The sequence below is a fragment of the Agelaius phoeniceus genome, chromosome 8 (assembly GCF_051311805.1).
Source record: "Agelaius phoeniceus isolate bAgePho1 chromosome 8, bAgePho1.hap1, whole genome shotgun sequence".
Taxonomy (NCBI): domain Eukaryota; kingdom Metazoa; phylum Chordata; class Aves; order Passeriformes; family Icteridae; genus Agelaius; species Agelaius phoeniceus.
The window spans coordinates 28,753,294-28,771,451 of NC_135272.1; the positions used below are offsets into that span (position 1 = coordinate 28,753,294).

General features: G+C 45.3%; 1 protein-coding gene across 2 annotated transcripts; it reads left to right on the top strand.

Moving 5' to 3' along the window:
- Positions 1 to 10,372: 10,372 nt before the first annotated feature.
- MMACHC (metabolism of cobalamin associated C) lies at positions 10,373 to 15,656 on the top strand. Of its 2 annotated transcripts, none has more exons than XM_054638753.2 (4): positions 10,373 to 10,481; positions 12,373 to 12,567; positions 12,933 to 13,085; positions 13,633 to 15,656. In XM_054638753.2, the coding sequence occupies exons 1-4, from the start codon at positions 10,410 to 10,412 to the stop codon at positions 13,942 to 13,944; spliced, it is 732 nt and encodes a 243-aa protein (XP_054494728.1). In that variant the 5' UTR covers positions 10,373 to 10,409; the 3' UTR covers positions 13,945 to 15,656. The 2 variants fall into 2 exon arrangements, with proteins under 2 accessions (XP_054494728.1, XP_077038582.1); XM_077182467.1 differs by having other exon boundaries at positions 13,636 to 15,656.
- Positions 15,657 to 18,158: the final 2,502 nt, after the last annotated feature.

Below are 18,158 nucleotides of genomic sequence, written 5' to 3' on the forward strand. Positions count from 1 at the left end.
TAGAGCTCAGACTTGCAGGGAGGTAAGTGCTCAAAAGCCCAGCTTCTGCTACAGACCTACTAAGAGTCTCCTAGCTGTTAAAATACTTTGGCAAAATCAGTCAGCTCATGTCATAGATTGCTTGTATTAAAGATTTCTATTGCAAAAGCAAAATGTGGTGAATGAAACTACTTGGTAGTTTGGCTTATGCTGTTTTCTACTCACTACAAATCTAGAAAAGCAAATCCTTGGAAGATCTAGAGCAAGGGGAGAGCAAACAAAGACTTTGTAGCCTAGCAAAGAGCTTGCTGAGTAATCTGAAGACATGAGGGTGAACTCTAAACCCTGCAGAGATTTCAGTCCTGTCCCAACACACAACCATACAAAACAAAACAAACATGCCACAACTAAGCCAGTCTTCTCAGGTCTAAAGTCAGCATTATTCTGGTGGTTTATATTGGAGTGTTCTCTGCTCTGCCTTTTTACCTCCAAACCCACTCAGGGCTGATTCATTCTCTGCACAGCAAACTGCTTAGCTGCCTTGTTGGAGAGGCTGCTCAGAGCAGGGCTGTGCTAGCTGGAGAGGCAGCAGCAGGACAGGCTTGTGCAGGCAGCCACCCCTGAGACACACAGAGCTTTGTGCCTTTGCCCAGCTGAGTTCTGACCTTCCAACCACCTCTGAGGTGGCCAGGTTTGGAGATGGAGCATGGGCCACTTGTGTGGGCTTCACCTTTCCTGTGCAGCAAAGAGAACTGCCAGAACCAGAAACCAACTGTTGCCAGCTCATGCATTTCTCCTTGAGCACAGCTGTTGCCTCTGATGGGGTTTAGTTTTAATGCCTATTAGGCTAAGGCATGATTGTATTACTAAATTGCAAGGGACCAAGAACCAACCTAATCACTTGGGTTTAAAGTTAAATAGAAAGGAAAGAAACACAGGTAAAAGAAAACCAGAGTTTGAGACCCATCTGCCTCCTCTGACCTTCCCTCCTCCTCTCTCCAGACTCATGTTTTGAGGGGAAGGGGATCTGAGAAGCTGAAAAGTGAAGTCCTAGAGCTGCTGTGCCATGGGCAGGGCTACTTGTGCTTCGTGCCATTTCTCTGCCCACTCAGTTGTCCTTCATGTCTCAGTGTCTGTATTTTAGCTTTAGACACTGTATTAAACCATCATGTCACACTGCAAGTCTGTAAATAAGGCTACAGAGGGTGTTCAGGGACAGAGAAACTGCCATGAGGAGCACTGGAGTGGACAAGGCAGTGTGTGGGTCTTGTAAGACAGATCATCCCGTAAGGATTTCCCATGGATAACAGTCAGTCTGCTGTGCTTGCTACCACTTAAAGCAGGATGAAAAAGGAATTCCACTGATCCAGGGAGCAGCAGTACAGGAGCAAGCCAGGGAGGCAGAGCAGTAAATTTTCAGTAATGAAGACTATGAAATGATGCAGAACCTAGAAGATTTTACTGGCCAGTGTTCTTATACCCAGGGGAGAACAGAAATGCCTACTGCCATTTCCCAGACACCTGTGAAGGAAACAGGAGACTGCTCACCTCCACATTATTTATACTTAATTTTCTATAACTACATCAAATCAGTATAAATGTGGATTTGTCATGGGGGAAGGGGGACAGTTTTTCTAAGTGCATTGCCTGAGCCTCTGCCCATGACGTTCATGTACTTGCTACCTCTGCTTCACTGCATAGCAGAAGCAAGACAGGAATTTTATTTCCAATAATTCCTTTCCATCCCCCACAAAGAAAACAAAAATCATGCACTTACTGCCCATAAAACAGCCAAATTTTTAGTCCTACTGATACAGACCAAAGTGATAAGCAAAGCTGGAAGACCATGACCTCAAATATAAAAGTTTTCCAGCAGTTTCCCAAAATTTTTTGTGGTTTGTTTTTTTTTAATCTCCCAGAACTTTGTATTGTAACAACAGGCTTCAAAGTTCCCCACCCAAACACATTTGAATGAAGACTTTTCCTCACTCTAATACTAAAGGGGTCATGTTTCCTCACAGACCTGAAAAAAAAAATCAACCTTCATCCAGAGCACAATTTCAAAACAATGTCAGAGGATAAAGCTCTTAGAAGCTCCCAGAAAAGAACCTTCTGATTGTGCCTGGAGATAGAGACCTTGTGAACTAGATCCCCACCAGAGTTAATCCTGCAACACTGGTAAGGTTTTAAAAGAAATCATTAACTACTACATGAAGGAAGCATAGATAGGTTGATAATCTTTTGCATTTTAAATACAAAGGGATCGATTTATTCATCTGCCTGACAGCCTGCACTGTCTTCCTTGGCTTGTTCCCACTTCCTGTCCAATAAGTGCACTCGAAAGACACGCTCAACACAGGTCTGCTTCACATGCCCCAGCAGTTAACAATGGTTAGCCTCAGTTCCTCTGTAATATTTTTCCTATTCAATGACCCATCAGCCAAATAACCCCCTGAACCACAAAACCAGCTTGATCTTGATCAGACTGACAGTGGTCACAGCTGCAAGAAAACAAGTACATGTTTGTTCCTACTGTTCAGCTCTCTCTCTGTTTACAGGTAGACCAGATTCCCCACCCTCAGATCAAATAAAGAGCCGAGTTAGTTACCAGAGGTATCCTCCCAGCCATAAAACAGGTCTCCCTGTGATGAACTGCCCAGAATTAATATATCCCTGCAGCAGAAGCCTTTTGCTAGCTCTCTTTGAACTACAATGCAACATCTGTTGACAATATCCCGCAGGGTAACTTCCCTCCTCTGTTTTAATCCTCTTTCTCTTTCAGAAGTACACATCAGCTGCCACAGGACAACTCTCACAAGCATTAGAGTGTTTCCTTTCACTGGTCTTTCTTGGGACCAGTAGGAAGAGGGATGATCAGTCAGCTCTGATCAGTGTTTTCTTCAAAATTTGCTGTTATGTCCAGACTCCTGAAGCTTTCAATGCTGAATTACAGATTCTGCTTGGAACAAGACAAGATTCATGAGTTCTTGACCATGACTTTCAGCCAGATTTGGACACTCATTTGATTCTGACTGAGAAGAGTTTTACTAGGGACAATTGCAAAATTAGCAAAGTGTTCCTTTGCACTAGTCCTGGCTATGTCTTCTGATCACACAGACAATTAAACACAGCTTATTGCTAATTGCTTCAATTTCCCTTCTGATAATAAGGGCAGGATGAGAAATTTTGCCCACTTTTTCAAAAGGATCTCAATATTTTTAGGTGGAAGGAAACTGTGGACAAAACTATTTGTGGCTGTCTAGCAGAAAAGGGAACCTGTTTTCACAAAGGACTTAGAGAAGTGCTGGGGAAAGAATTCCCTTCATTTTACAGAGTCTAAGCTGGTGTCATTCATTCACCTCTTCCCTTCTCCTTCAACAGACAGCAATTATAAAATTAAGTTATCTCAGAGGGAAATGGAATAAAAAAAAAATTCAAACCACATAAGGAAATTTCACAGAGCCCTTTTCTGCCACTGTGGCATTCTATTCTCATAAAACAAACCAGCAACCTCCCCCTTATGAGCGTCATGGAATTTTCTGTTCAAACAACAACATTTCTCCACCTGTTTTGTGGCACATAAGAGGAAACATTTTACCAGCACTTGTCAAGTCAGCTGCTCCATATTGGGTTGTGACAGGGTAAATCTATGGTCATTCTATATCTGTTCTGTTCCTGCTGTGCATAGTCTCCCTAAAAGGAACAATCCAAGCTCAGTCTACATCCCAGAGCTTCAGATAGCCAACAGTGCAAGCACAGCCCAACATAACATAAAACTTACTGTATAACTGGGAGAAAGAACCCTAAACATTTGAAGGCATTAGTAGAGAAAATACACTAAATTCTCTCAATTTGTTCTGGTCCACCAAGTGAGAGCTCAGAGGACAGGACCATACATCCCATCCCATGGGAGAGGGCTGAAGCAGAGGACTGCAGCCTAGGAATCCTCTGACCTTGGAGGAACACCCCCACTGTAGCTGAGCACCACAGCATCTCTCTCTGCAAGCCAGCTGGCAGCTGCCAAAGCTGATTGACAAATCAGGCCCTGCACCATTGCCTGTCCCCTGCAGAGAAAGAGCAGAACACACAGAAGGGTAGAAGGGGCAGGTCTGAACAAGGGGGCATGAGATGGCAAACAGCAGCTCAGGTCTCTGGCAGAGTGTGGGACTGGGCAGTCTGTGAATGGTTTCTCAAAATGGCTGTTTGCCTTCCTGGAGCTGCCCCCCTTGGATCAGCCCCACACCTCACAGCTTCCACTTGTGGAAAATCCAGGGCACAAACAAGTGAAGAAGAGTTTGCCCACCCAGGGAAGCCAAGATCCTTTTCCATGCTTTAGTTGTTCCCAACAGTAAAGAGTGCATCTTTGAGTTAACATTAAAGGTCATGCAGCTCCAGCCCAGGCAGGTCATTGCTGAGATCATCACTCCAGCTATTTCCAGCCACTTCTCCAGCACCAGCTCAAAACACAGCCTGGAGACACATGTACAATCTACACCAAAAGACCAAAGAATTATCCTTCCCCAGCCTTCTTACCCCATGTGCCAGACCTGAGCACAGCAGCAGTCTGTGTCTATCCCCTCCAGCACTGCTGGTTCAGTGTGCTCTGCAATCGTCTCAAACCCTATTAAAAACATCCTCATTTATCTCCCACTGAAACAGAAATACCAATGAGCATCCTCACAAGCCATGTAAACTCAAATAAAAAGAGGTGCCCGTGGTTCCAAGTGTTCCAGGCTAGCAAGCTGCTCCTGGGTGCCCCTGCCATGGGAACTCCTGCAGGGTTCTGATGTTACCATGTACAAATAGTTGCTACAATAGTACAGCAACAAGTAACGAGCTGTTTATTATTAAATGAGGGGCTTTGCTTGAACGTCTGATCAGTAAACTCTGTATAAGAGTCCCCACCTGGCATGTGCCTCAGAATAAATGTTAGAGAAAAGCTTAACCCTTTGATGGGACGTGCAGGCTCTTCAGGCATTGCCCTAACAGCAACCTGACATGTTACAACTGCACCTACAAAGCAGCTAATTGTAGCAGGTTTGCTAGCAAAGTCTGAATCAGCAGGATTAGTAAATTGGAAAAACAGCACACAGGGCAGTTTAATATGCCTTACAGCCTCCATTCACAAGAATCTTAAGCATCTTACTAAAGTAGGGCATGAATTTTTTTTTTTATTTTAAAGGAACATTAGTCCTTTGTTCCTGATTTCTTTTAATGCTAAGTGTTAATGCAAACACAAGGGGGTTTTATATCCTAAAAGCAAGGCATAAATCCAAAAGGATGAAGAGGCTGAGAGGCAAACCTTCTTGAAGTGAGCAATTTTCACCTTCTCGCTGGCTGTGTGTCAGCACCAAAACAAAAATGGAGCCACATTAAAAAATGGTATCTTGGCACTGTCAGAGGAAGTGATAAGTATCATAATTGGCCCTCACATGCAGCTTTTCATTATCCTGACACTACACGGGGAGGGAGGATGAAAGAACAGACAGGCACACACATGTTACCTCTGTCCTGGCATAGCAATGCTGCTCTCAGAACTCATTTTTAAATGTGGCCCAGGTGCTAGGCCACTACTCCAAAATGTGCTGTCTTCCTGCCTTGAGGCACCTGATACTCAGCCCTACCAGTAAAACTGGGCCCAGCAGGAGCCTCTCATCTGTATGACCTCTGGAATGCCCTGAGCAGCAGAGCTTTGTCATCCACAGCAAGCAGAAAAACCTCCAGGTTCTTAAGATGCTGAGGGTGCAGGATCCAGCCACACTTACCTGCAGGCACCTCCATCTCCATGGCATTGGAAAGCTCCTTGGAGCTGAAGTGTCTGGGGTGGGAACCTCAGCCAAAGACGGAGAGAACCACACTGCCTATCTCAGCAAGTTCTTGCTTCTCTCTAAAAGAAATGAAAAAAAACCCCAGAAGATTAGGCCAAAATTTCAAGGATAGACTTGCTGAGTCTAAGCATCCTTTGCCTACGTTTTGTGACACCTAGAGAAACTGCAGTTATTCCAATTTAATAGCATTTTCTTATTCTTACATGGCTACAAGGAGTGGCACAAGGCTTCCATGACAGGCAGGAGAACATATTGGCAAAAATGTTAGGCATTGGAATTCACCTGTCTGTGGCACCAACAGTTCCAGCCAGCTCCACATTGCTCAGGTTTAAACCATGAGGAATCAGGCACCTCATTTCTGCTCTGAGCCATGGCCACAATGCCAAACCCTTCCCATACAGGGCTCAGTTTGTGTTGGAAAGGGACAACAGGACACCTGACCTTACCACGAGATCTCTAAACCAGAGGCTGGAAAACCATATCCCAGACTGTTAGTAATGTTGGAGTAAGTGTGAAATCATTCCTGTGATCTCTTCTTTCCCTGCAGGTGCCATGGATGTTACTTCCTTGCAGAAGAGACTTTACACTTGATCTTTCAGATCAGAGACTGTAGGTCTGACTGAAGGATAACACTGGCAGTCCCTGACACTCAGCAATGCCTGCTGGAGCAGTTACTGGGGGTGAGGATGGGGTGGCACCACTTTGGGAGGGTTTCCAACAGTTGTGCCTCATGCAGCAGAAGGCAGCTCTGCTGAGCAATTCAGTTCTGTTTTCAGAGGTGAATGGGCTGGCAGCAGAACCTCTGCCTCCCCACCTAGCCCTGATCACATTGTTCTCTCAAATGTGCCAGCACAATTTTTTCCTGCAGCAGCACTGTGAAGCACACCACTTCAGGGGAAAAAAAAAATCCAACAAAAAAGCCCAAACAATGACGCACTTGTTAGAACCAGCTCGGCTCCCTGATCAGATTTACAGCACACCAACAACTGCAGTGGCAGAAATTTGGGAGGCAATGTGCTGTGAGGCCAGGGCAGGAAAATGCAGAGAGATTGGAACATTTTAAGCTGATGTTGACAGCACAGACAACGTCTCATGAAATCAGAGCTTAACAGGTGGGAGGGTGACATAATAAGGGAAGGCATTAGGCTTTTATAGAAAGAAATAGGGAATCAATATTTAATTACAGGAGAACTGCAATGAAGTTGTATTATTGAAACCATCTCACCAAGTTGATACAATATTTTTTATCAAAGAAAACCTAATAATGAATCTACATTAACCTCCAGACTCAGTGTTCACCAATACTTCCCTACTAATAAAAATAGACATTTATATGCTTGTGGTCAAGAGCTAGAAAGATCAGAAAAACTGACAAGGAATTAAGATGTCCTTTAACTCAATTTCAGTTACCAAATTGCCCTGACTGTTCAAACAATTTGTGTGAGTCTCTCTCTCTCACATTAGGTTCCCACCTAATGCAGAGCAATTGTTCCTCGCCAGGGTCAGGAAAAGGTTTCAAGAGCTGTGGATGGAAAGCAGAAGGAAAATCCCTTCTGTTACAATCAGTACAACATTGTGTCTTTGTCATTTACTGTTGTGGAGAACAATGAGATCTAATGATCCTTTTTGTATAAATGCTTCATGATAACACCAATTCACACTGTATGCAACCTGTCATAGCAGCATTAGCCTGAGGGGGATGAATGAAAATGTTGTGTTTTTCCTAATAATAGAACAAACCACAAAGCCATACCTGGGACACAGACACCTCACAGACACATTGCTGCCTTCCCCCAGGGAAGTGAACCATATTCTCTGGATGCTGTTTTGCTGAAGCACAAAGCTGTCAGGGGGAGAGAATGGAAGCAGTGACATGAACTCTCAGCCAGACCTGTGACAGTTCAGACATCTGGCAGCTGTCTGAGGGCAGCTGGGGTGGACAGAGGGGACAATGAAACCGAGCCAAAGAGATCTAAGGATCTTCAACAAGGAGGCTGAGATGTCACTCACTTCTCTCCAGGGAGCAGGGCAGAGCCCTTGGTAGGGGTGGGAGAGAGCAAGGGCCAAGCTAGCAGAGGTTTGAGGCACAAACAAAGCCAGTTCCCACCAGCTGGGGAGAAAGGAATGTGAGGGATGGGGAAACTGGGAAGGGATTAGAGCTCAGGCATTTCAAATGAGCACCTCTTCTTAAACTCACCAATTATTTCAGTCATTGAAGCAAAGTGCAAGTAAAGTAAGGAGACTACCCTGACAGAGGGCCTGGGTAGGAGACAGCAACACTCCTGGTTAAACAAGGCAGATGATGAGGTGGCTCAGGGAACAGCTCCAAGGACAGCTGTGAAAGAACAGCAGGTACCATTCTCCACACCCACATGGAAAGAGCAGATGATGCCAACCCTCAGGATACAAACATCTCAGTACCAGAGGCTGCCATTCAGAATCACAGAATATCCTGTGCTGGGAGGGACCTGTAGGCACCAGCTTGTGGTGACCAGCATTGAAGGTAATGAGATATGGAGGGCTGAGGTTACTGACCAATCACAGAGGGCACAGAGGGCACACAGGTGTAAGGCATACAAAATGAAGGGAATAAAAGGTTGGCCTGAAGGGGAATAAATGGTAGAATGCTTCAAGCATTCTGGTGAGGTGGGTTGCTAATACATACAGTATGGTGACACTGTATGTATTGTGGCTGTCTTGACTGTGGTATGTGCTGTGACAGGGACCCATAAGGATTGTCTAGTCTGACTCCTAGCTCTGCACAGGACAACCCCAAAAATCACCTGTGCATCTGAGAGCATTGACCAAATGAACTCTGGTAGTCCTGGTGCTGTCAGCCCTTCCCTGGGGGTCTGAAGGACCGAACACCCTTCCTGCACTTAGCCTAACTCCAGGAGAGGGCAGACACTGAAGTGCCTCAAGCCTTGCCAGTTCAGGATTAAAATGGAAGAGCCCACTCACAGAGCTGACAAATCTGTTTCCTTCTGCATCAGTAAAGCCGGAGCCACACCTGGAAATGAGCTGTGCTCCACAGGCAGGTACAAAGGAGAACAGCAGGATGAGAGATCAGTCCCCAGCATCTCTGAGCTTGCCAATCCAGCAATTTCCACAGCACGAGCTGTCCTGCAGAGCTCGGAGCAGCCGCCAGCCAGCAGCACCCTCCTGTGACACATTCCTGCAGCTCCCAGGCAGCTGCTCCGCCTGACAGCCGGGAGCTGCGCTGGCTCCTGCAGCGTGCGTGCACCTGGCACCCCCAAATTCCCTGAAGGGGTGTCCCCTCCACCTGACGTGTACAAACTGTAAGATTGTGCCCTGTTAGACTGAGCTTTGTGGCTGCTCACCTGAAATACAGGGGACAACCACTTCCAAGTGTTTTCCAGAGGCAGCCTCTGATTCAGCATGGCATTAAGCCCTTCAGAAAAATCTCAGAACAACTGAAAAGAAGAGAGCTGGACATATAACATGCCAACATAGGCAAAACCCTCTTATTTCCAGCATCTAAGATGCAAAGCATTTCTGCCTTATATCCAGCTCTTTCTCTTTGTTGAGCAGGGAGATGGAGCAACCTTGTGCTAGGCTACCCTCAGCTTGTTGTTTCTTCAGCAGGACTTCAGAAACCTAGACAAGAAGTGATCTGTGTGTAAGAGGCTCTTGCAGCTATCAGTGCTTTGGTTCCACTGCCTTTACTTTCACTGCTTCACAGCTTATGGATCAGCTCCTGCCGGAGCTCTTCCTCCTGTTTTAGTCAATTCACAGACTGAGATATTCAGTGATATGGGCGGATGGGTGGAAACAGGTTTTGTATGAGGATTACTTACAGTTTCGTCCTATAGTTAGTGGTCTGGTGCATCTTCACAAGCTGGAAATACAGGGAGATCTGGAAACAACAAACTGTAATTCTAAACATGACTGACAGGATCCATCTGCCCTCCTAGTAGAGAAGGCATGGATATAATAAGAAGGAACTCTTGGGGTACTAGAAGATATAAGGAAACTCCACAAAGCAGTAAGTTTGCATATCTGAGGTAGTTCTGTCCCCAAGAACTTGCACATTTGGTGTCCTGAACTTCATAAAACCCAAGACTACAGGCTGGAGAGCATTGTACAAGTACTATAAAGCTTGTGATAAGCAGCTATAAAGATTAGGGTAAGGAGATCCAAATCTGAGGCTCAGTCTCCAGTGTGGCAAGCGGTAGGGAATACAGAATCTGCAAAGAACGCGTGTACTTTCAGAAGGGGAAGGAGAAAGGATTGCCAGCACAGAGGCCTCACTGTTTCAGCGAGCAGCACCCTCCCACAGGCACAGGTGGGGCTTTCACACAGAGTGAGGCCAGGAAAGAGGCCTAATCCCTGGCGGTGTGACGGAACGGGCACAAGGCGGGAACGGCGAGGGGACCCCGGCCGGACTGCGCTGGCTGAGCATGCTGGGACACCGAGTCCCCTTCGGGGGAGCCGCCGCGGAGGGGAGGGCGCCTCGCACTACAACTCCCGCGGTTCTTTGCGCGCCGCGCCGTCTCCTAGGAGACGCGGGGATGCGCGCCAGGGGTCCCACCGGGCCGGAACTACCGCTCCCGTGGTGCCCCGCGCGGCGCCGCCGCCGCCATGGAGCGGCGCGTGGCGGAACAGCTCCGCAGCGCGCTGGGCCCGCTCGGCCTCGAGGCGCACGCCTTCAAGGTAATGACATCATCGTGACGTCACGGGGACGACGTCACTGCCCGTGGAGCTGCGGGAGCTGAGGGAGCGCGGGGCGCGGAGCGGGTCCCGGGGCCGCGCAGGGGCCGGGGGGCGCCGGGGGTCGGTGCCCCGGGGAGCCTGGGGCGCCCCTCGGCCGAGCGGGGCCGGGCACGCCCCCGCGGAGCCGCTGCGGCCGGCGCGGTCGATGCGCAGCGCGAGGTCCGGCCGGCCCGGCCGGCAGCGCGGGGCAAGGTGACCGCAGCGGCAGCGGCTGCTCCGGCCCTCGGTGCGGGCCCCTGACCGGCGGGGTCGGGGGGTTACGTAATGACACATCTGCCCCGGCAGACGGCAAAATCCTCTAGGCAAGGTTACATTTTAATCTGAGTGTGGGAGCGTTTGTCTGTGGAAGTGCTGACCACCTCATGGCTCCTCTGACCGCTGTTCTGCCCGTGGAAGGGGCCGCCCTGCAGTCTCTGCCACTATCACCTGTAAGTGCAGGGGCTCCTTCCTTACCTGCCCCGGGGCAATCTGCAATAAATCAATCTGCAACATCGAATACAAATCAATCTGCAATAAACGTGCCCTTCCCTCGGGGAGTGTTGTATCTGTCACCTGAAATATTTTTATTTCCTGCTGTGATCTTGTTTGCATAAAAAGTACAAGGCAATGAGGTGGTGAGAGAAGTAATGAGATAAGTGCCTTCAGAATTTGGAAAACTCAATGCTGCTTTCCTGAAACACATCAGCAGAATTCGGGGCGGAACCCAGATAAAAAGACTCTAGCTACCAGAGGGGGAACATTTTGGCCCTCTAGCTCTCTCCAGATTTCATTCTGACACAGCCAGCCCTGGTGCACTCACTGATGTTCACTGGGAAACCAGCAAAGCTTAGATTCACATCTCTCTAATTCCTTGTAACATCTCAATTTAGCACCTTCAGAGTTCTAAAACTGATTAAACTTAGAGGTTCATATCAGAATGTAAACTTTGTAGTAAATCTAGATTTGTTCTGTGTTTCCAGATGTGCAGTCTGGCTGCCATTGCCAGCTGCAGAGTCACCATTAGAGTAATTTCACTGATTATTCAGAATGACCAGTACGTTTCATTTTCAAACTTACTGTTCCATTACTCAACATCTCTCTGACTGTTGGACCTGGTCTTGTGGCACCCCAGGAGGGAGGGACTTGTCATAACCTATGAAAAGACTGATGTTACTGTGCAGGGCATCAGGAGTGGGGTGCAGGGGGTTTGGGCCGTTTCCTCCTGCACTTGGCAGTTGCAGGTCTGAGCCCTGTCCTCCTGGTCATGCTTTCTGCTGCCCTGGCTTGATCTCTGGTTTCTGGACTGTGTCCAGCCCTGGAATCAAGTATCCAAATGTGGCTGTGTCATAATCCACGTGCTGCTGGTAAAAAACGTTTTTAGGGGGGGCTTAGCACTGCCAAGAGCTTCACATCCTTCATTCCACACAAGTGTTTCCTGCAGAAGTAGTAAAACATGCAACTTGTCACACCAAACAGAACCACCAGTTTCTTTCTGGCCCAAGATAAGAGAAAAAAAACAAATCAAACCTATAAAAGCTTTATCTGAACCAAACAATCTGATTTGCATTGGCAAGACTGATTGCTCATACTTCCCTCTAGGTTTCTGAGCAGAGCTGGATAAAGGGCAGATTGGAGCTGAATGCTGCGTGTGATCCTTATCTCACAGCACAGCTTCCCCAAACTGTGAATCCTGGTGTGCAAAACAACTTGGTTTGAAAGGAAGGCCCTGGGCAGGTTGCCCATCTGGGTTGCAAATGGAAGGGGGCTACAGTTATTTCCACATTTTTACATTCCTGCATGTCCACTAGAGTGGTGTCTGTATTCTAATGGAAATTTGTGTTTCTTTGCCAAGGTTGGGTGGTACAATGCTGTTCTCCAGCCAGCCTTCCACCTCCCCTACCCAGATGACACACTGGCCTTCGTGGTCCTCAGCACACCGTCCATGTTTGACAAGGCCCTTAAGCCTTTTGTGAGCAAAGAACGATTAAAAATAATCAGGGATCCTGTGGATCAGTGTGTTTCCCATCATTTATCACGTGTGAAGGAGGTAAGAAGCTGAAATACCCATTCCATGTAGTGCTGTGGCACATAACCAGGTGGGTTGAGCAGCAGACAAAGCCCTGCAGGCTCCTGCCCTGTTCTTTGGAAGGGTGAAGCATTATTCCTGAAGGAGGGAGCATGGCCTTTGGGTGCTTTACTTGCATGTTCTGCCTCTGGATTGCATCTCACAGCTGTGAGGGAGCTCTGCAGGCACAGGCTGAATGCCCACAGCCTCCAACCTGCTGATAGAATTCAGCAGCAGGATGTGGGAGTCTGCAGGCTTCAAATGTGCCTGATTTGCTGCCATCTAGCAGTTCTGGAGTGGCAAGGCTTTTTCCATGAGCCTGGGCTGATATTTTGATATTTTCCCAGAAATTCCCTGACCAGAGGGTGGATATCATGTTTGATTACGAGATGCTGCCGAGCCGAAAGCCCAAGTTCCTGGCACAGACAGCTGCCCACGTTGCTGGAGCTGCATATTACTACCAAAGGAAGGATGTGAAGCTCGATCCTTGGGGGAAAAAGGTGAGGCAGAAACACAGTCTGGGAAGAACCACTGAACTGCAAACATTGAACTGTACAGTGATTGTTTGCTCACTAGTCACTAGTTCATCTTGCAGGAAGCTACAAAGTCCAGAGTACGTACAGGTTCATGAAGTGTTTCAGGTGGGAATTGGAAGCTTCCAAGATTCTTCAGGGTAGTAGGGGGATGTGCATGGAGAGAAATATCTTAATCTGTTAAACCTACTTAGATAGAAGAATAAATGGCAGTGTAAAGGAAAACCTGTTGCTTAGAGCATTACAAACTGGGGGGAAAATGCTCTGTGGTTAATTTCTGTAATAGATTTTCAGAAAGGAACCTTTCCCCACATTCCAGGGAGGTGTGTGTGGGCACAGGAAAGTGGGAGTGAAATGCAGTGCTTCGAGCCACACGTTCAGGAAAGTTTTCCCTTCTGCTCTGTACAGCTCTCCAAGAGAAGGTTGGGAGAGTGAGAAGCATCTGATGGATGCTTAGAACTCTAGCCTTGATTAGACACAAAGTGAGGCAGCCTGGATATTTTTTTTCTTCCAGAAGATCTTTGGCGTTTGTATCCATCCCAAGTATGGTGGCTGGTTTGCTATCCGAGCTCTGCTGCTCTTCCCGGCCATCCAGGTGCCGTTCCTGGAGCAGCCCCCCCCTGTGGACTGTGTGAGCTCCGAGGAGAAGAGGATTGAGCTGCTGGAGCTGTTCAACTTCCACTGGCAGGACGGCCGCTACAGGGACATCATTGAAGTGAAGGAAAGGTACTCGGAGGAGCAGAAAACCTACTTTGCCACTCCTCCAGCCGAGAGATTCCGGCTGCTGGGGCTCTCTCAGGAAGCCCAGAGAATCACATTTCACTGAGAAACCGGCTCCGCGGAGGGCAGAGGGCAGCAAAGGGTCACTCATGAGCACCGGCTTTTCCCGGTACCGAGGAGGAGGAGGAGGAGGAGGATGGTTATGCTGGTACAGACATGGCAAATCCGAGCAGCCTCAATGCAAACATTGCAATCAAAGCTCCCCAAAGAGAGGAGCACTGCTCTGCTCTCTGTTCTGTGCTGCTGCTGATCTGGGGTGTCCTTTGGGGAGCCCAGTGAGCTGCCATTAGCCTTTGGTTGGGAGTAGTTTAGACATCCTGGCAACTTCAAAATCGATGCTGCTCATTAGAAAAATCACTTTTGTTCTCAAAGATTTTCTTTCCGAATGTTCTGTTTTTATTCTTTGTAGGTGTAAAAAAAAATCAGTAGTTGTACTACTTAGTTGGATTTTGTCTAAACTTGGGGGAGGTACTTTTTTAGATGTAGCCAGCCATTTTATTAACCCTCCCTAGGGAACACATGTCCAGTCTTTATAGCCTTGCCTAGGTCACATTTAAGCATTTATCCATTCATAGAGCTGACTGGAATATTTGGAAAGATGCTGAGTAATGTCCATATGATTGGAGGTTTTACTCACGTTAAGATAACTGAAAAAGACAATTCTCATGGCCTTTTCTAAGGTAGACCACATTTGTGTTGAAAGTATTTTTCAGTGCCAGCACACAGCACACCCCCCACAGTTACTGCCACACTTTCCTGGTGTGCTTTCTTTGTGGGAAAGACTGTAAACCTGCACACATGTAAAAGCCATGGCACAAGGCCTTGCCACATGCACAGGCAAACAAGCACAGAAGAAAGGGAAATATTAATGACATTTATGTTTCTTAGATTGCTGGATTAAACATGTTCAGACAGAAGCAACATTTTTTCCATTACTTTGTCCTGTTACATTTGTTCAGAGGCTACAATGCACCTGGAAATCAGGAATTAATTTCTCTGAGCAATTTGAGGCTCAGATCTCGTTAAAGTAATATAACACATTAAAATAATATTTTGTGGGAATTGTTTTACTAGACTGCTGTGCAATGCTGCAAATGGACAGGCACTTTTTTCCCTTTGAGGGTACTAACACGATGATGAAGAAATACTCACTTTGCAGAACTGAGCCCTTTCTTTTTATGTTGGGATTCTTCAAAGCTTTGGAGACTCCACCAGGAAGGTTGCCCTCACCATTGATACAGTTGCTCACAGTCAGTACACTAACTCATTGTAATCCAAATTCAGGATAACAAGTTTGCTGCCCTGTAGACAGAGTAGTGAGCGTGTGATCACTGGGTTTGTTCACTGCATTTGCTGTTACAAAAAAGTCTTTGTTGCTTTCCATGCTTTGTTCATCTCTGACTAAGGCAGACACCTGACTTAGAATGTGATAGAGGTATTGTGATGTTTAATTTAAGGTAAAGAATGAAATTTGTTTAAAATCTGTTCTTTTGTTACAGAATTACTTCTGGTTCAAATTTGTTTGATGTTTCAGAACTTTGAAACTGAACTGTAATTTAACAGGGTCTTGAGGTAATGGCTCATACTAGTAAAAAAGACAAAGTACTGATTCTCTTAGAAGATAAATATAGATTTGAATCAGATCTATCTTTTTATACTACAATTTAAAGTAAATTATTTTGATTTTTTGGTATTGATTTCTTACAAATATTTAATATTTTGTCTTAATTTATTAAACAGATTACCATGGTCAATGCATTTCAATTTCTGTAATTTATTTCTATTCAAATGCTATTTTAGTTACTAAATATATAAAGTTGTAAGTAAATCTCAGTACTGAGTATTTTTATTTAAACAATGCAGTTCTTAACTTGTGGAGAACTCAAGATGTTCAAGAGAGAATGAATCATGGTTTTTTTAATATCCTGAAAAGAGTGAGCTACCTAAGACACAGTCCAGTATCTGAAAACTAAGAAAAAAAAATGGTTATCTTAGCAGAAGTTGGTAAACTATTATCACAGGCCCACGGGATATGAAAAATAAAACCTACATCACATTATGAGTAAGTCCAATAAAGGTTTATCTTTCCCAGGTCACTTCAGCCAGAGCATTATAATAGCAAGCACCATGACAGTGCACTTCTCATTTCTTCCCCTGTTCTAAACAGTAACAAAAGTTCCAGCTGTCCAGTGAGACATAACTGAGGAACTTTTCCTCAGTAGCATTAAAGTAAGTCCTGTAGGTACTGGAATTTTTACTGGTTACAACCTATTAGTGAACAGAGTCACAGACCCATGTTCCTTGTGCCTCTGACAGCTGTGTCAGGCAGAACAGAGTGCAAATATTTAGCAATATCCATTCCTACTACAGTGATTTTGGAGTGACTTGGACTGGGCATTACTTTCTTCCTCTCAGGCAGCTCACTGAGATCCACAGCTGCACAGAGAGATACAGATACACAGTGAGTAGATTCCTCCTTGCTGGTTGGAGTATAATGGCCTTTGTCTCATAAAATTGAAGTTTGAGAACCTGTTTGACTTACCTCATCTCTTGGGACAAGACCAGACATGGTGAGGAATGGATCAGCCTTGGATCCTGAGGCAATGTGAAGGCATTCTTAGTTTCAGCCCTTGCAAATGTCAAACAAGTAATTGCAAATACTTGGATAGATTTACGAGTTCAAGTATCACATTTTACATTTTTAAGCAAGTTGTTCTCTAAATCCTAATTTTTAAACATTTTTTAAAAACTCTTTCCTCAGTATAACCAGTAGGATGAGTATTCAAGAGCTGAACAGGAAAAATAGAAGAAATTAAAAGCGATTTGAATTTAAATTCAGTTTTAGCAACAAGGTATTCAGTACATTTCAAGCTAATAAAATATTTTATAGAGAATTAACAAATTTGTAATAATTTCATGCATTTACCATTCTTACTATCCTTATGCTTTTCCCTATTTTTTATTTTTCTAAAAGTAACTGATTTAATAACAATTAAAGATTTGACAGACAATACCAATTAAATACAAAGCACAGTCTAACCTGGTTACCAACAACCATCAGGGTTGTTGCTCAGAAAACACCTCCAAAAACACTGTTGGTGGGTTTTGGTATCAGTTACATCTCAGTGGTACAATAATAAACACTAAAGTTTCTTTGTGGTATGGAGAAGAGTGTGGCAGACTTTATTCCTGATATTGACTTGTTTCCTTCTCCCATAAAAAGAATGGCTTGTAACAATGCTGTTTTCCTCTGAACTATGGAAAACTAAAGATGCTTTGCTGTGTAAATGAGTGTGTCAATCAAAAATAGCCAACCTTAGGAGAGCAGGGAACTCATCTAGTTTGTTGTTTTGATGGGGGTTTTAAAGTCTGGTTCAGGTTGGGTTTTTTGCTATGCTTTTGTTTTGGGATTTTTTTAGGGCTAGATTGCCCTCCTCTGGATCAGAAGCATAATTTTACTCATTCAGTGTAATATTCATGGTCTTTTATTCATTTGTGACCAAATGCACCTGGAAATCAGGAATTAATTTCTCCTTGAGCAATTTGAGGCTCAGTTGGTGTAACTACTATTTGACATGGGTTATATTTCTGAAAATGCACATTGACTTCAATTGAAATTGAAACAAAAACCCCCAAGTTAAGAATAGTGGCAGCTACTGGTCAGTGCCAGTGTGGTTATCAGCACTCTTTGTTAAGCCTCATGCAAAAAGTGTGTTTAATAAATTAGCTTTGAATACTGACTTCAGCAGCAGCAGCAGTTCAAAACTCTTCCTCTGAGGGAAGTGGTTTTGCTGCTCACTGCAGTGGAGAAACAGCTGCACCTCTGCAAGCTGAACTTTCAGAGATTCATCTACCAAAACAGACAAATGTATTCATGAGAGGGGCTTTGCTGTTACACTGGCTTCCTGTGCTATCATATATCCTGTGACAGATCATCCATCACATTTCCTCCAGAAAACAGAACAGGGCACTTCCCTTCCAGGTTTTCAAGGAGGAAACAGAGCACCAAGGAACACTAATGACCTTTTCCCTCTGTGAGTCAAAAAGATGTTCACATTCCTTAGGAAATATGGTGGGAAACTTGAAAGAATTGAGTATTTTGTCATAAAATGAGCAGTAAGATATTTGAGTGGACTGATTAAAATCTCTCCAGTTACATACCAAAATCTGCAAAATGTGATTATATATGCATACAAATATTTGAAATCGCTACTATCATTCATTAATATGACATCTATAATTCTCATGTTATCTTTGTTG